This window comes from Sycon ciliatum, chromosome 8 (assembly GCF_964019385.1).
Source record: "Sycon ciliatum chromosome 8, ocSycCili1.1, whole genome shotgun sequence".
NCBI lineage: Eukaryota > Metazoa > Porifera > Calcarea > Leucosolenida > Sycettidae > Sycon > Sycon ciliatum.
In genome coordinates, this window is record NC_088650.1 from 2,718,829 (window position 1) to 2,736,795 (window position 17,967).

The following is a 17,967-nucleotide window of genomic DNA, read 5'->3' on the forward strand; positions in this document are numbered from 1 at the left end:
ACACACACACACACACACACACACACACACACACACACACACACACACACACACACACACACACACACAGAACACCTGAATTTACACTAATTCTCACTTACACATACACACCTACACCTAAATCCACACACCACAGCCAAACGAGAGATCTGCGTTTCAATGACTTATTCAGAATTCAGGTAGTGCAAGAACTCAACGCAACCTACCGTTTACACACGAGCCCGTCGTGGCAGAAGCTGGTTCATCTTGTCGATCTTGTCGGGATATTTACCCCAGCATTTGATGACCTTCACAAGCTTGATGTAGCCGGCCTGTTCCTCGCTGCTTACAATGTTGACCAAATTTTCGTTGTGAGTGCGTGTTCCATCTTGTCTCTCAATCCTCTTCAAGTCTTCTATCTGCTGCAGATCGGAGAAGAACCCAGCCACTTGCGCCAATTCACGAAACTTTGCCGCTGGTAATTTGTCCAACCAAGGAGAAATATCGGTTATAAAGGCACTTTGTTTGAATGGGTCGCCGTACGACTCCTCGTCCTCATCTAAGCAAGATATACATAGGATAAAAGCATGCACAAACGGAGAAAAAGGATTTATGACTTGCCGTACACGTTCTAGAGTGTCGATGTGCATCACTCTAGTCCGGACCTGTACATCATCAGTGGTTGATCTAAGTACGCTTATACCATGGCAATGGGTAACCTGGCAAGGATTCTTGGCATCTAAATCACTGTTGTGCTACATGCATGTGGCTCCATTTCAGTATGCCATGTATACTTTTATACACACCACACACTGTATTTAACATACACATACCCAATCTACGGACAGAACTGTTTCGTCCTTTGGGGACTCGTCAGCATACACATACACATACTGTATAAGCATAATGCATGGTGTACTGATGAACAGAGTTCCGTAGAATCTCGTAGAATCCCGTAGCCCCTGTTGGGTGTTGAATGTGAAGAGCCCTATTGTGTTTACAGCTATTTCCACTAGGAATCAGGCCCTGGAGGCATTCATGAGAAAAACCTTTTCCCGACAAAGATCTAGCTAGTCATTAGTCCTATTCAAAGTGGTGGCGCTGGAAAAGTGACTGTCATTAATTATTGTGCTAAATTGGTCAAATGTGCATCTAAAATACACTATGAACACCCAGTCAGGTACATACCTGTAGTCGCTGCTGCTGCAGCTGCAGATGCTGCTGGAGGTGCTACTGGTGATGCTGCTGCTGAAAGTGCTACTGCAGCAAGGACTGCTGCTGCTGCTGCTAACGGTGCTGCTGCTATTGGAGATGCTACTGATGCTACTGAGGCTGCTGCTGCTGCTAACAGTGATGCTACTAGTAATGCCACAGCCGGTGATGCTATTAGTGACGCTACCACTGAGCCTGTCACTGCTGAGGTGGCTACTGGCTGTGATGCTGCTATTGAGCCTGAAGTTGCTGAGGTGGCTTCTGGCTGTGATGCTGCTACTGAGCCTGTCACTGCTGAGGTGGCTTCTGGCTGTGATGCTGCTACTGAGCCTGAAGCTGCTGAGGTGGCTACTGGCGGTGATGCTGCTACTGAGCCTGTCACTGCTGAGGTGGCTTCTGGCTGTGATGCTGCTACTGAGCCTGCCACTGCTGAGGTGGCTACTGGCTGTGATGCTGCTACTGAGCCTGTCACTGCTGAGGTGGCTACTGCCTGTGATGCTGCTACTGAGCCTGTCACTGCTGAGGTGGCTACTGGCTGTGATGCTGCTACTGAGCCTGTCACCGCTGAGGTGGCTTCTGGCTGTGATGCTGCTACTGAGCCTGCCACTGCTGAGGTGGCTACTGGCTGTGATGCTGCTACTGAGCCTGTCACTGCTGGGGTGGCTTCTGGCTGTGATGCTGCTACTGAGCCTGCCGCTGCTGAGGTGGCTACTGGCTGTGATGCTGCTACTGAGCCTGCCACTGCTGAGGTGGCTACTGGCTGTGATGCTGCTACTGAGCCTGCCACTGCTGAGGTGGCTACTGGCTGTGATGCTGTTACTGAGCCTGCCACTGCTGAGGTGGCTCCTGGCTGTGATGCTGCTACTGAGTCTGCCGCTGCTGAGGTGGCTACTGGCTGTGATGTTGCTACTGAGCCTGTCGTTGCTGAGGTGGCTACTGGCTGTGATGCTGTTACTGAGGCTGTCACTGCTGAAGTGGCTACTGGCTGTGATGCTACTGGGCAGAGTGTTCCTTCTGATGCTGGCGAATGAGAATTGCCAGAAGAGGGATTTTCTGATCGAACAATGAAGCATTCATCGTCCTGTCAAAGTGAATGCACACACACACACACACACACACACACACACACACACACACACACACACACACACACACACACACACACACACACACACACAAAGAGAGTAGTAATTCAACTTGGATTCAATGGTCCAATTTATCAATTGTGAACTTGAATGACCACAGACAAAGGAGAGCATTGCTGTCGGCTGATGACTTTTTTCAGCTCTAGTCTTTGTCAGTCACACGCAGACATCCAAATAACCATGGCACTAGCACACATACTGCTCCTCAGCATAGATAAAACACTCCGTATTGAAAAGGCTATCAATATGACACTCCAAACACAACCTCCATTTACTTACAGCAATACAGATTTGCAACAAAGAAGTTTCAGCGGCAGCAAAACATCATCTCTTACTTGCTTCCATGCCTTCCAAAATCGAAGTGCACCTTCAGGAAGGCTCTGGGCAGCATGGTGACCTTCGTAGTAAGCTGCTGGGCACATGGGCACACTGCCAAGCTCCACAGAAACAACCGTGTGGAAACAAGTGGCAGCGGCGTTGCTTCTACTCTGAGCTGCTGCTGCTGCGGCTGTGTCAGGCGTTGTCCTGCAGCACTCAGCACGACCATGCAGGGTACATAGTACATGTTGGTTCATTGTGCCACAGCCACACTTCACCAGCTCCTGAACACCACACATCAACAGATCACACAAGTAACACAACACCAGACAATCAGTCAGTTTCAACAGAACTCATCGAAAGGCAAGTCCTCGCCTCACCGCAATCCCGATAATAAATACTAAGAATAAGAAACTTAGAGACCGCCGATAACGCGAATGAAACACAATTCAAGAATGCATGTTAGAGACCAAGTACAGTGGGGAAAATCTGAGAAAGTGTCTATGAGGGGTTGGGAAGAGAGGAGTAAAAAATGAGAGGTTAGGAGAGAAGAGGAGGGAATTGTGACAGAAAAATGAAGACTGACGGCAAGCAATAGAAAGAAGTGAACAGGATAGAAGACAGACATCAACGTGTTCTCATGTCTCACCTTCAACTTGAGCTGTTTATTTGCCAGTGTGAGAACGCTTTCTAACTGCTTGTGCACCATGGCCAGAACAGAGACACCATGGCCTTCACGGAACTCATAGCGCGGACTATTCGCTTCCACACGCAGGCCGATACCACACTTCATGTACCGGAGTACAAGCCACTTCTTGTCAGGCAAGGGCAGACGCATTGCACATTTAGAAAGTGCGGTGTTGGCCCACGATGCGTCATTGTGCGTTCCATGGTGGGTATTGTAATGTGAGAGACAAGATGTTGCAAGCCTCAGGAACGTTGAATGAGGAAAGTGGCATCCATCTTTCGAGGAAAGGATCATTTCTTCGGAAGTCGCTCCACGAGGGCTGGAAAGCTTCTCAGCTGCAGCAGCTGCTGGCATGAAAAAGAGGGCATCGCCAACATCACCATCTTCTTCATGTGACTGCACCTTACCAGCTTGGCACAGAATGTCCAACCTAGCCATCAGACGAAAATAGAAGTTGCGACTCTGTCTGTGCAGCATGAGCGGATGGAGGTGTGGACAGAACTTCTTCCACAAACACAACGCCACTTTGTCAGACAGAAGACCTCGGTGCAAGCGCTGAATATCATCAAGCGATACATGTTCATCTCCGAGGTCATTCCTGGTGACACATGGCTGAAGGAGAGCGGCGGAAAGCTTCATGACATCGGTAACTTTGATGACAATGTTCTCTCGCAGTTGTTCACTGTCTGGATAGTACAGGGCAGTGCCAGACGAATGTTGAAAAGCCAGCATGTCATCAACGGATTCGGCTGGATTTGGGTTCACACGACGCAGCATTTCCTCCATTTCATGGCGTGTTATCCACGGAGCACGCAGATCCGGATGCACAGAGAGTTCCATGATTGACAGCGTTTCCAGGAGACGAGACATGGGAATGGAATCTTGTTGCTGACTCTGCATGCAGAGTTCTTGGCGCAAAGCAATCAGCTGATTGTCCTCTGCAACGCCTTCTTGCCCTGAGACGGTGTTGTCAATGAAGAAGATGTCTTCCTTTTTCAGCAGGTGCTTGAATGGTTGACAGGCGATGCTCTGAATGATATCGTCTCGTTCCTTATCAAGCTCAGCATTGAAAGTTGCTGAACGTGTAACATCAGCAGCAGCAGCAGCAGCAAAGTGGGTCTGGCGCTCATCAATGTGACAACCGGCAAGAAATACACGACAACTGCATCCATCCTGCAAGTTGTTGTGAATGGTTTCAAGGGCATCATGCACGTATGCCAAGCTCGGTTGTCCAGGGAGAGCGCCAGCGTATGGACGGTGTTCACCGTGCACACGAACCTGAAATCAGCATGAAGAACAAACACACACACCACACGCAGCAACGACAAAACCAAATGACAACGTGAATAGGTTGAAGAAATGCTTATACAACAACTACAAAATGGCCATGGTTCACCAGGAAGAAGTCAATAGGCGATGATGCAGATCTGCACTTGCCAATCCAAGCAATTGATCAACAATACTGCTCCATGAAAACACGGCATATAGATCAGTATTTCAATGAGCGGTGCACGATGTGAGGAAAATGAATCAATGCAACCAAGACTACGTCAGCCCAAGTGTGTGCAACTCTGATCTCCAAGCTATGTTTGCCCTTCATGGTATGCTGACTCCATTACACTGTGAAATGAAAATCTAGCTGACTGGATTGGAGATATCCTACGGCTTAGGAGCAATGATTTCATGCGTGCGATGGGAGGTTCAAAAGCAATGCTTGTGCGCGAAGCATCACGCCTAAAACTGTAGCCGAAATCTAAGAGAAAATCGGATTGGGAAGCTGGGAACCGTGGCAGATCAATAATGATGCAATGTCTCAGCTGATAAGTCAGTTCATGGCTAAGTAAATGTGGACAGTGCCAGGTGATTGAACCAATCTGCAAAGTTGAATACTCGGCAGTTTCTGCACTCCTGGTGCTCAGCATCAAACTGACAAGCGTTAAAAAATACTGTCCATGGAGAATGACACAATTAAATAGAAATACAAACTTCCTTCCCTCCCCCCCCCCCCCCCCAGCATTAAATTCATGAAAAAATCATTTAGTCATGGCAAACTTACATTACTCTCATCTGCTACTTCTTTGATAGAGCACTTGGCATTATAGACAATAACGTACGAGGTACGTTCAGCACCAAACGTCATGTGATGCAGGACACGGAAGCAGTCTTGTCCGGCTGTATCCCAGATTCTGAGCACCTTCATAGAGTTGTTGGCAATGAGACGACTCAGATCACGTACATATTGCTCTGATGTTACTCTAGAGGTGATTGCTTCCAGTACGTCTCCGTGTACATGCACTGAGCTGCTGCTGCTGTTGCTGCTGCTGCTGCTGCTGCTGCTGCTGGCAGTGCTGGGTGAGAGTGTGGATGGGCAACTGTTTGGTGAACTACAGGATTCTGGCTGCAGTCTGCTACCTTGACGAATCAAGGTTGCCACCTGACGAGTTAGCGCTTCGTCACTGCCTGTACCGGTTATCACTTCTTGGACGTCGTTACTATCATCACCGATGACAACCGTGCTCATATCCACCCCCAGTGTACTGGTGTTGTTCTCACGTCTTTCTATCTTCTTCTTGGACAGTGAGAGTGCCAACGATGTCTTGCCAACATCAGTCTCGCCAAGCAGAATGATGCGTATGATGGGTACGCTGAGTTTACGCTCTGGAACAATCAACAGGGGCTCCATTCCTACAAGGTGTATAAAAATTGAACAAAACATTCAAATTATACTTAGAAGTATATGACTCACACAACAAAATACTTTGCAACTTCTTGCTCAGTTTAAGAGAGCAGGTCTGAGAAAACCAGAAAAGCTGGGCTCCGATTTCGCTCAAATTTTGCAAGTAGGATTCCTTTGGGGTCTACAATAGCCATGCGAAAGGGCTCGTTGCATAACTTCCGGACACCTTGGAACTGGGGACCACCTCGACATGGGCCCAAAATACGACTGAATTTTGGGTCCAAAAATGAGCATTGGTACAGCGTACACAATGGAGCTAAGAACAAACCACCACCAGGCCAACTTTACCTCACCTGAGTAGTCTTCACATCACCACCACATAGAGCCACGGCTACATCCAGGAGAGCAATGACCATCACCTCCAAATATCACTAAATGGGATCGTTAAAATAGCCACATTTAAAGGATCATAGCGGGATCCATTTACGGCATCTATTTTCCTGAACCATGAGCTGCAGGACAGTGGACTATCTCCACTACCACCCAGTACATGTCTCGTAAAAAGTGTTCCACGTTTTCTGGAAATAAACAAATTTGAATATTTTCACTTCACCACATTGCAACATTGCCAATTTCCTACCCGACGACGGAGAGCTCCTCGAGCTCCAACACCAGGCATCGCTCCAGACACCAGCACGCCAAACACTGCAGCGTAGTCACCTCTACCGGGTCTGACAAGAAATTTGAACTGACAGCCCTTGTCATACCAAACAACAAGCACTTCCTTCCCTGAACGATTTGAATTGCATTAGCAGCAAAGCTCTGCAGAAGTGCAAAAATATTGCACAAATCTCGATTTGTGCGATCGAAGCACGATATTTTTGCGTCCTGAAACTGGCCGTGCACCGACCACCGCGTGGCATTGCAGATCGACGGATTTGATCAAGATTGGTTCAATATTTTTGCAGAGCTTTGCTGCTAGTGGTGGTGCCTGGTGTTGGAGCTTGAGGTGGCGCTTTCCGTCATCGGGTAGGAAATTGGCAATGTTGCAATGTGGTGAAGTGAAAATATTCAGATTTGTTTATTTCCAGAAAACGTGGAACACTTTTTACGAGACATGTCCTGGGTGGTAGTGGAGATAGTCCACTGCCCTGCAGTGCATGGTTCAGGAAAATAGATGCCGTAAATGGTTCCCCCCATGACCCTTGAAATGTGGCTATTTTAGCTATGCAATTTAGTGATATTTTGAGATGATGGCCATTGCTTTCCTGGATGTAGCCATGGCTCTATGTGGTGATGATGTGAAGACTATTCAGGTGAGGTAAAGTTGGCCTGCTGGTAGTTTGTTCCTAGCTCCATTGTGTACGCTGTACCAATGCTCATTTTTGGACACAAAATTCAGTCGTATTTTGGGCCCATGTCGAGGTGGTCCTCAGTTCCAAGGTGTCCATAAGTTATGCAACGAGCCCTTTTCCATGGTTGTTGTAGAAAATTTGAGCGAAGTCGGAGAGATGGCCCAGCTCAGCTTTTCTGGTTTTCTCAGACATGCTCTCTTAACAACCTGTAACCATGCTTGTGGCAGTAGTGATGGCGAAGGTGATGGTGTTGATGATGGTGGTGGTGTTGGTGATTGTGTTGGTGATTGTGTTGGTGTTGGTGTTGGTTTTGGTGCTGGTGTTGGTGCTGGTGGTGGTGATGGTGTTGGTGGTGGTGGTGGTGATGGTGATTGTGTTGGTGTTGGTGGTGATGATGATGCTCGGTTAGCGTCGGGTCAAGTATAAACATATCTTACAGAAATAAAATACAGGACAAAGCATGCTATACATGTAACTGAACCTGCGAAAAAAACTTTTTCACCTAAAGTCATGGCATTGAACTCAAACTTAAAGGGGAAGTTAAGGCAAAAATTAAAATTTCACCAGTTGTAGTCTTCGGGGTGCTGAGTCGAATGGTTGTGGTCCGAGAAAGCTGAGACGCTCCCTTCCTACTTGAATCCCAATCGAACTCGCACACTTCCACCGAAACTGGGTGACTGCGCCCTACTAGATGGGGATTTGTATGCAAAATGTCACTAAAAGCGCCATTTCGTTCTTATAAAAGCACGGATGACCGCGATTGGCCCATATGTTGTAATCTTTTGGACGCTGAGTCGACTGGTTTTGGTCCGAAAAGGCTGCGATGCGGCGTTCCTCCTTTATTCCCAATCGAACATGGTTGAAGAAGCGGTCACGTGCTCCTGCGTACTCCATTCACCTGGTCACCGTGCCTGCAGGGTACAACTTACTAGCCTGTTTGACCCTTTTTGGGTGCAGTCCTGTCACTCGAGTTGAACTCGAGTTGAACCTTGGTGTGAAAGTTGTCACCTGCTGGCGTGGTGACCAGGTGATTTGGGCACCCAGGACCACGTGACCACTTCTTCAACCATGTTCGATTGGGAATAAAGGAGGAACGCTGCATCGCAGCCTTTTCGGACCAAAACCAGTCGACTCAGCGTCCAAAAGACTACAACGTATGGGCCAATCGCGGTCATCCGTGCTTTTATAAGAACGAAATGGCGCTTTTAGTGACATTTTGCATACAAATCCCCATCTAGTAGGGCGCAGTCACCCAGTTTCGGTGGAAGTACGCGAGTTCGATTGGGATTCAAGTAGGAAGGGAGCGTCTCAGCTTCCTCGGACCAAGACCATTCGACTCAGCACCCGGAAGACTACAACTGGTGAAATTTTAATTTTTGCCTTAACTTCCCCTTTAACGCAATTGGAGGGGAAGAAGTTTGAGAATTGATTTGTCACATACCTGATTGCTGCTGCTGTTTGGCCGCCTTCATAGAGTCAGAAAAAAACAGAGGAAAAATCACACATATGTGTGAAACACTCTCTTTCTCTCTCTCTCTCTCTCTCTCTCTCCGATCAATGCCGAGCAAACGGGTGGCAGGTCGTTTCTTTTTCGGTTGAGGTAGGTGTGCGTGGTTTCATCCCGGACTCTCTTCGGAGGGCTCTGAAAGCGCTTGGGTTTTCTAATCGAAGAATAAAATTTATTTGTAATTTGTGCAGTAAGACGTCTCTGCGAAGCAGCTACATCATCTGGTTGCGACGTCAACAAAAACACTCGTCGGAAGATCCACTTTTCTCAGGTACTGTATGTGGGGCTCCGTTTATTGAGGTGCGTTGAAATTTATTCTCTTCATCTTATTATTTCTTTTCTATAATCTCCCCATATCAGTTCCTATCAGTTGCTGTGAACACCTTGAGTGGAGAGCGCTTGCTCGAGCGTTGGACCGGGTTCTTAACCCACCATACCCAGTTCGCAAGGCTGGGCGGGGTTGTGAGCAGGCTTTCATTTCATCTTTTCTTATTATTTCTTATTATTTATGCTTTTCATCTCATCACAAAAATTCTGCGCATTTTTTCTCCATCTGCGCATAAAATCTAGACTGACAACCTGCTTGTTAAATCATGCACCTGCTTTCAGGCGTGAAAACCCTGTTGTAGAGGTCTCAGTCCTCATTTGTTAGACTTACCTGTCTTTATAAATGTAACTTCTCTCTCTCTCTCTCTCTCTCTCTCTCTCTCTCTCTCTCTCTCTCTCTCTCTCTCTCTCTCTCTCTCAAATAGTTTGTATCGTTTTTTTCCCCCGAACATAAGCCGCAATTTAAAGGGGAAGTTAAGCCTAAAATCACATTTTCACCATTTGTAATCTTCGGGGTGCTCAGTCGAATGGTCTTGTTCTGAGGAACCTGAGACGCTCCCTTCCTCCTCTTTTCCCAATCGAACTCGCGCACTTCCACCGAAACTGGGTGACTGCGCCCCATTAGATGTGTATGTGTATGCAAAATGTCACTAAAAGCGCCATTTCGTTCTTATAAAAGCACAGATGACCGCGATTGGCCCATATGATGTTGTCTTTCGGACGCTGAGTTGACTGGCTTGAGTAGGCGGTCACGTGCTCATGCGTGCACAAGTGACCTGGTCACCGTACCTGCAGGTTACAACTTTCACACCAAGGTTCAACACGGTTCAACTCGAGTGACAGGTACACGCCCAAATAGGCTGTAAGTTGTACCCTGCAGGCACGGTGACCAGGTGACTTGTGTACGCACGAGCACGTGGCCGCTTATTCAACTATGTTTGATTGGGAATACTGGCCGAACTGCCCGCATTGCAGCTTTCTCGGATCAAAACCAGTCGACTCAGTGTCCGAAAGATTACAACATATGGGCCAACCGCGGTCATCTGTGCTTGTACAAGAACAAAATGGCGCTTTTAGTGGCATTCTGTATGTAAATCCCCATCTAGTAGGGCGCCGTCACCCAGTTTCGGTGGAAGTGCGCGAGTTCGATTGGGAAAAAAAGGAGGAAGGGAGTGTCTCGGCTTCCTCGAACAAAAGACCATTCGACTCAGCACCCCGAAGACTACAAATGGTGAAAATTTGACTTTAGGCTTAAAGGGGAAGTTAAGGCAAAAATCAAAATTTCACCAGTTGTAGTCTTCGGGGTGCTCAGTCGAATGGTCTTGGTCCGAGAAAGCTGAGACGCTCCCTTCCTACTTGAATCCCAATCGAACTCGCGCACTTCCACCGAAACTGGGTGACTGCGCCCTACTAGATGGGGATTTGTATGCAAAATGTCACTAAAGGCGCCATTTCGTTCTTATAAAAGCACGGATGACGGCGATTGGCCCATAATTATGTTGTAGTCTTTTGGACGCTGAGTCGACTGGTTTTGGTCCGAAAATGCTGCGATGCAGCGTTCCTCCTTTATTCCCAATCGAACGTGGTTGAACAAGCGGTCACGTGCTCCTGGTTGCCCAAATCACCTGGTCACCACGCCAGCAGGCGACAACTTTCACACCAAGGTTCAACTCGAGTTCAACTCGAGTGACAGGACTGCACCCAAAAAAGGTCAAACAGGCTAGTAAGTTGTACCCTGCAGGCACGGTGACCAGGTGACTGGTGTACGCAGGGGCACGTGACCGCTTGTTCAACCATGTTCGATTGGGAATAAAGGAGGAACGCTGCATCGCAGCCTTTTCGGACCAAAACCAGTCGACTCAGCGTCCAAAAGACTACAACATATGGGCTAGTGCAGCAGTTATGCCGTGCCCATCATCATCATCATCCTAACCCCAGTTGTCGTTCAGGACCGTACATGTTCGTCGTATCAGTGTTGAAAGAGCAGCGGTTGTTACTGCTGGGCGGAGGAGATGGCCCATCCGCTACGGAGGGCCATACCGCATGGGAATCATTGTAATGTCACGGTTCGCGAGTTGCGCAGACGTTGCGCTTGGCAATTTGGCCAGAGCAGTTCGTTAGAAATCATGGCCACTGGTATCAGAAACCTCGGGGGTAGTTCCGAATTCACCCCGCGTCTCAAGAGCAGACTTGATAGCGTAGCTGATCATCCGGAAGACGATTTATCAGTCGGGATGGTACTTGTTCATCGGATCACTGTTGGCAGAGCAGCTGTTGCTACCGCTGAGGGGACGAGACGCCCCAGCTGCTGCGCGGGCGTGCCGTGGGGAACATTCGACATACCACGTAACCAACGGAGAGCAGTTTTCAATGCCTCCGAATTCTGCCTACCCACTACAAGGTGCATTGGTGCACCCAGCCCCGCAGGTTCTGACACCACCGTTGCCTGTGGGCGACCTCAAATAGCGGCAGCAAATTGCTTTCTGTTGATATGGTTGGTCATTACTCACTAACTACCCTCGCCCCGCAGGGGGCAAGTCATTGTTGCCGGGTGCACGCATGCATTCATGCCGACGTATCTGTGCCTGCCATGCTATTCTTTCGGTCAGGCATATGTTGAACAAAAAATGCCTGCCCCTTTTGAGGCGCGATCAGTGCATTACGGCTTGTGCTTCCATTTGCTCCGCACTCACCACCGGCCTATGAACTCGCTGGTCAACGCTTTGTTCTGGAGTCTAGTTTTGTTTGCATTGAGCACCTCATTAACAAATTCATTCGCGCGGCGGCGGACCGCGTCAACTCTATGGCTCACTGGCCGAGAGTGAGATGGCCCCTCGGTGTGGTGATAAGACGCGGTATATCTTGACGCTGTGCACATAACATTGCCTCGTCAGGACTGCAGTATGCTCGCTGATAGCGTGGGCAACCCACCCTGTCCTGGATTGACCATCAGTCTACTACCGTCGCCTCGTTCGGTGTTACTTGGGCCCTTCTCTTTTTGGGGAAACTTGGCCAACAAACGCAATGTGCTCAAAGGCTCGCTGACAATGATGTGCAAGTGTGCGCCAACAACCATCATGCGTCCCACCAAGATAAATCGGGCAAAAGGAAAGTGCTCTATGGCTTGGATCCCCAGCTTGCACGTGCATACGCACCAGATGCGATCTGGAGGCGCATTATGCATGGCTCAGCGCCGGGCAGGCTAGTAGCCAATAAAATGAGCTAACCTGTAACTGAAGGCCACCGTTTGGGCTTTCCCAGGCCAGTATCAGTGTTAGTGATTGGTAAGTGGGCTCGCGCGAGCAGCTTGTGGTGGTCTGCGGGCGTATATTTTCTGTCACATGAATGCGAGGCGGTCGAGAGAACGCTGGTGCGTGCTTATGAGCGTGTGTGCATGGTGGTGGTGGTGTGTGTGTGTGCGACTGTGCGTGTCGGTGTGTGTGTGTGGGCGTTTTGGCGAGCTTGTACCGGGACCGTGTACCCTGGTCCAGCGCCGGGTGAGCCTGGTAATCCACCCCGTTGGGCGGCGCTTGGACCCGGTTGAAAATATAGTACCGGGTCAACTGTGACCCGGTTGGTACTTTACACTTTCGAACTTTGAAAGGACTGACTACATGGCTTGTATGTGTCAGATACTTCTTCTTCTTTCGTAATTTTCTAAATCCTGTCCTCTCTTTTCTAAATGCGGCTTATCCATCCGCCTTTATATCATTGGGCCTGGTTCCTGTTTATTGTCCGAATTAAAATAAACCAACCAACCAGTTAGCATGTGACTCGGCTGGTGAGACAGCGCCAGGTATACGTGTACCCGGCTCCGACCCAGTTGAAATGGTTGCGCCAGGTACACGTGTACCCGGCTGTCCTACCATCCTAGAGCAGACACTGGGACCGTGTAGAGCAATTGATGAGGTAGCGGCGGCATCATATGATTATGCATAGGTATAATGCTGAGGGTACAAATACACCTTCCGTAGTGGGGGTGCCATGCCTTCTAGGTTTATTACTTTTTTGGGTGCAAGCGGGCATCATATTGTATGCGTGTGGTGTGACGCCTAATGCCAGGCAGTTGTGTGAGTTATTGGCATCGGTGGTCGTTCGTTTGCCCTCGCTGGTGCTTGTACTGCAGTGATAGCTTCTGCTTGATGTAACACCTGTGCGTACTGCACGTAAAGTCTTGCACCAGTGTCGCACTAACTCTGGAGCAGGCGTAGCTCTTTTCTGCGAGATCCCTGCAAGTCGTTTATACGAGAGTTTCCCTCAGGAGTTGGTGTTTATTTTGATCAGCTCCTTTGCCAGGTCATCTGTGAGCTTCAGAGTGTGTTTGCCGGATTAATCTCGCATTCTGGAGATGCCGATATGATCTGTAGTTTCTTCGTCGGTGATTTGCTGGTGATAACTCTTCACAAGGCGCTGTACAGTGCGAGTACTCAAATTCAAGTTAGCGATGCGCTTTTTTAGCTTTTTACGGACTGGAGCGGAGGTTGCAGCCTTTTATTGCGGTGACGGAAGTGTACGTCGGTGGCAGCTCCAGTCAAAAAGATTCAAACGAACCGATCACAACTTCTGTGGTGGTTAGTGCTGCCATGTTGTCGGATGCAAGGGTCTGTGGTTATGTTTGGATGGTGAATCGGTGGTTCCATGCGGTATGACACAGGCAGAACACCGAAAAATCAAGTGCGAAGATAAGCGCCAATTGCAACTTGGCGGACCAAGTATTAGCAAACGTCACTTGTCTAGTGAGAAAGTGCCTTGCCTTCGTACACCGTATATTCACCATCATACTTTATTCCAACAGGAGTGCGTGAAACATTTGGAAATTTGAGAAAAGTCACAAAAGGAGGCGCAATTTACTGTGCATTCTCCGTATCCTTGTTGAAATCGCACGCACTGGATTAAAAAAAAAACCACTCGTTGTGGTCATGACGAGTAGACCCCTCCGAACTCATCAAACACCAGTGTGCTTCGGGTGGTGAGGATGGGATTCTAACACAGTTTCCTTATTCGTCTTGCCGTTTCACAGCTTGCAAATGGTCCCAATTACCACATACACTTGACATCTGGTTGATCAAATGCAGTGATACCCTAAAAAGCCGGCCGGCACCAAATTTAGCGCTTGGGGCACAGAATAGGATAATTATAGTTTAGGTCGAGTGCTGCATTCATCCCCATCCTCCCCCCCCCCCCCCCCCCCCATATATCCACAACCATGCAGTGGCGTGTCGAGGATTTGGCTGAGGAGGGTCGCGGCCGGGGGAGATGACATGGTGCACATGACTGTAATGATGTATGTCACGCACCTAGCTATCCAACATTACAAAATGATTACATGCCAGGTATTTCTTCCAGACCTACACTATACAGATTAAAGTATCTCATGCTCAGTTACTACAGTGCGTATCGGTTATAGCGTGGTCGTGTAAAAGAATATACTACTTACAAGAATGACCTCTCATATTTTCATAATCATAACATGGGTTTCAAGTGAACATTTATTCTTACTTCCTCCGCATCAGTAAAATTGCCGCTTCCCAGAGCGATTTTTCGAATTTATTTTGTCCACTCGAAGGGCAAAGAAATCAGTTAGAAATTGAGGCAGGGCATTGTCGACGGACCAAGCTTTAGTTTGTGGCCTCCCGCTTCGCTGCACTTGTAGCTAAGGTCGACGTCTTCATCAGAGTTTGGGGCAGGCCCTTCAGCACTCAACAATGTGCTGAACACGACGTGCGTTCAAATTCAGGTCAAGAAACTTCGTTTTCAAGCGATCCATGCCTCCAGGTGGCAGGCAATGAAGGCAAGCTAGCATTTTTCAAGTACACTGTAACGACCTTCCAGCGGGATAGGGTAAGTAGTTCCGCAACTTCTTTCCTTGGCAAGCGCTTCGCTAATTTTGTTGGTGTTTTCAGACCTGCTACCTTCGTAGCAACATGCGACACAAGTAGCGCATTTTAGGAATTTGAGAACACTTTGTTCTTGCCATCGTCAACTTCAGCATTTCGTATTCAGGAGAGATACCAGGATTCTTATACCCGAGCTTGCAGTCTTGATAAATACCCACGCGAACGATATGGGACGGCACGAACTCCAGAAAACGATATGCGCTCTGGGGCGGAAGAGTGCGGAGCACGATGAATTTGCTTGGTGCGGAAGAGAGCTCCGACAGAGTGCGAGACCACCACGGCTTCAGTAACAAGTAGAGATTGCGCAGGAAGGGTTGCATTAATGCTCGAACACAGAAAACAGCGATTCCGACAGTCTGACTAAGACGAGCCAAGTCACAAACATTGCGATGTGCGCAGTGACAATTTTAATGACGCGGAGGAAAGACAAGCAATGTTATCGCACTTAAGAATATATCGGTCCTAAAGCTGTGTTCACAACTGGCGCGTGTACGCGGTACGCTTGCGGTTCATGCGTGCCCAAACGCGCGCTCAGGCTTTCACAAAAAACAGCAATCCGAGTCGTATTTAGCGCGTGCGACACCTTCGAGTACTAATTTTTTGACCCCGCTAGTCAATTGACTGGCATGTACGCTGGTACGCGCCTGATACGCGCTGAAAATTCCAACATGTTGGAAGTTCCATTCCGACGCGTTTCTGTACGCATGGCGCCCCAAAAGCCAGCAAAATACGCACAAACACGTGGTTTCACGCGTACACGCGCCAGTTGTGAACACAGCTTAAGAATGGACTTTGTGTAGCAAAACATACCAGATTGGTACAAAGTGTATCGCCTGTAGATGAGTGTAGTAATAACATCTGTCCAATGCAGTTCTGCTCCGACTCGCATTGCATTGTAGTGCTCCAGGTTCAACTGTTCTTGTCATGTATCTCATGCTGCATAGCCACATGGCAAGCGTATGAGACTATGAACACCCGCATGCACAGCAGAGATACGTTGTATGTATGATGACCATCCTGTATCTGCGCACATGTATCTGATGTGTCACACTTGACTTATCGCGAGTAAGAAATATTGCAAATAAGAAAAGAAAGTCGTTTTTCAAACACCCACGCTATAACCGATACCTACTGTACATTGTACAATCATCAGTCATGTTACTTGTACAGTACATCCTTGCCCAATTTTTATTGGAGCATATCATGCTGTTCTTCATCATGTTTTGGCTGCTCACCGACAACCGGTACTGGTGGTACCTCCGCGTCGGGTGGAATGTCAGTTCGTTCCGAACTGTACTGGCAACGACTTGATCACTCCCACTGTTTCCTGTTGGAACAGGAATTGCACCGTCGCAAGAACGCTTTGCAAAAATCCATCAAGGCTCTGCTGGCCAGAGCTTGTCTTCTTTGGTCCATGGATGTCGCTGAGACTTCGCAGAAAAGTCTTCAAGTCAACCAATTCGCGATTCTGGAGGGGATCATCCTCAAAACAACGTTGTACACCGTTGCGAAAAGAGGCGCTTGACGATCACAAGCTTTGTTTTTGTCCCACTTGGGCAGCGCTGCGTTCAGCACATCACTGCACGCCTTTCTCAAGACGCATCGAGCGTGTCCTGGAATCTGTACAAAAGTATAGAGCTCGTACAGAGTCGATCATTTCTTTCACAGTGCAATCAATGCCGCTCACACACCGACGGTCCGTGCAACCAGTTTTGGACGCTGCTTCCCACCGCATAGAGTCTACCGCCTGTGCACATGGTGCATGTAGCAGCCTGGTGTTTTTTCAAACCCAGGTCGAAATTTTTTGAGGGGGGGGGGGGTGCGAGCGTGCCCCCCCCCCCCCCCCCCCCCCCCCCCGTAAACCCGCCAATGCCATGTCATAGGGACCATTAGCAACCCGTGAAACTGCAACGCGAAGGGGGAGCTGGGTTAGAGTCCCGTCCTGACCACGCGAAACATACTCGTGTTTGGCGAGTTCGGAGTGGTCTACTCGCCATGACCGGAACAAGTGGGTTTTAGTCAAGTACGTGCGAATTCAACCATGAAGCGGAGAATAGCACCGTAAATCGCGCTTCTTTTGGTCTTTGCGATTTTCGTCAAATTGCGAAAATGTCTCATCCATTCATGGACCTCGTGAACACAACCCTTTGCTGCACCCATCCATCGGCGATGTGGCTTTCATGGGGTTTCTTTCACGTTCATTCGGGTAAAAGTCAGTCAGGCTGAGAAGTGTTCTCAAGGAAAAGTTCGCAAAAATAATTGCCAGTAAAAATATCAGAAAACTGTTTGAAACTGGAAAGCAGCCGACTCGCATAGACAGGTTGTGAACGCGAGAAGCTAATCCTCAATCACGCCGTGTTTCACGTGCGTTACGATGAACTCGTTCCCGTTGACGTTTCACGGCTTGCTAATGGTCCCTAATAGTTCACCCAGCCCCCCCCCCCCCCCCCCCCCCCGTTCAATCTCAGGCTGGCTATGACCATGGAGACAATATCGTTATTTCGTACTCGGACCCCTCCCCCCACTCTGAAACGAACGCAGCTTGCTATGCTGGACGACGATAATCGCATGCATGTACAAGTACAATGTACAGTGTCGGTCGAGTTGTGATTTTGGCTCGAACCCCCTACCCCCCCCCCAACCTTTTTGGTGAAAGGCTGAGCGCGCGTTTGGGCGCGCATGAACCGCAAGCGTACCGCGTCCACGCGCCAGTTGTGAACACAGCTTTACACTCTCTCGTGTTTATGTACTCTTGATCTCATGGACAGCTGTACAAATGTAGGACATGGTGGTGGTAGGTGCACCTCACGTGACTCACGTGACACCTAGTCACTGCATAGTTCAACCAATCAAATGTACGAC

General features: G+C 48.6%; 1 protein-coding gene across 5 annotated transcripts in view; it reads right to left on the minus strand.

The window, feature by feature from the left end:
- Positions 1-17,967, minus strand: part of LOC135823887 (uncharacterized) — a 145,326-nt gene that overhangs the window by 57,571 nt on the left and 69,788 nt on the right. For 2 of the 5 annotated variants that reach the window (XM_065336751.1, XM_065336752.1), the window contains 6 exons: positions 8,816-8,840; positions 5,399-6,027; positions 3,304-4,620; positions 2,672-2,938; positions 1,168-2,272; positions 207-538 (listed from right to left, as the gene is read on the minus strand). In XM_065336751.1, the coding sequence (XP_065192823.1) occupies positions 210-538; positions 1,168-2,272; positions 2,672-2,938; positions 3,304-4,620; positions 5,399-6,027; positions 8,816-8,840 (3,672 nt within the window). In that variant the 3' untranslated portion in view covers positions 207-209. The remainder of the gene's footprint in view (positions 1-206; positions 539-1,167; positions 2,273-2,671; positions 2,939-3,303; positions 4,621-5,398; positions 6,028-8,815; positions 8,841-17,967) is intronic. The other 3 variants (XM_065336753.1, XM_065336754.1, XM_065336750.1) reach the window with 2 other exon arrangements.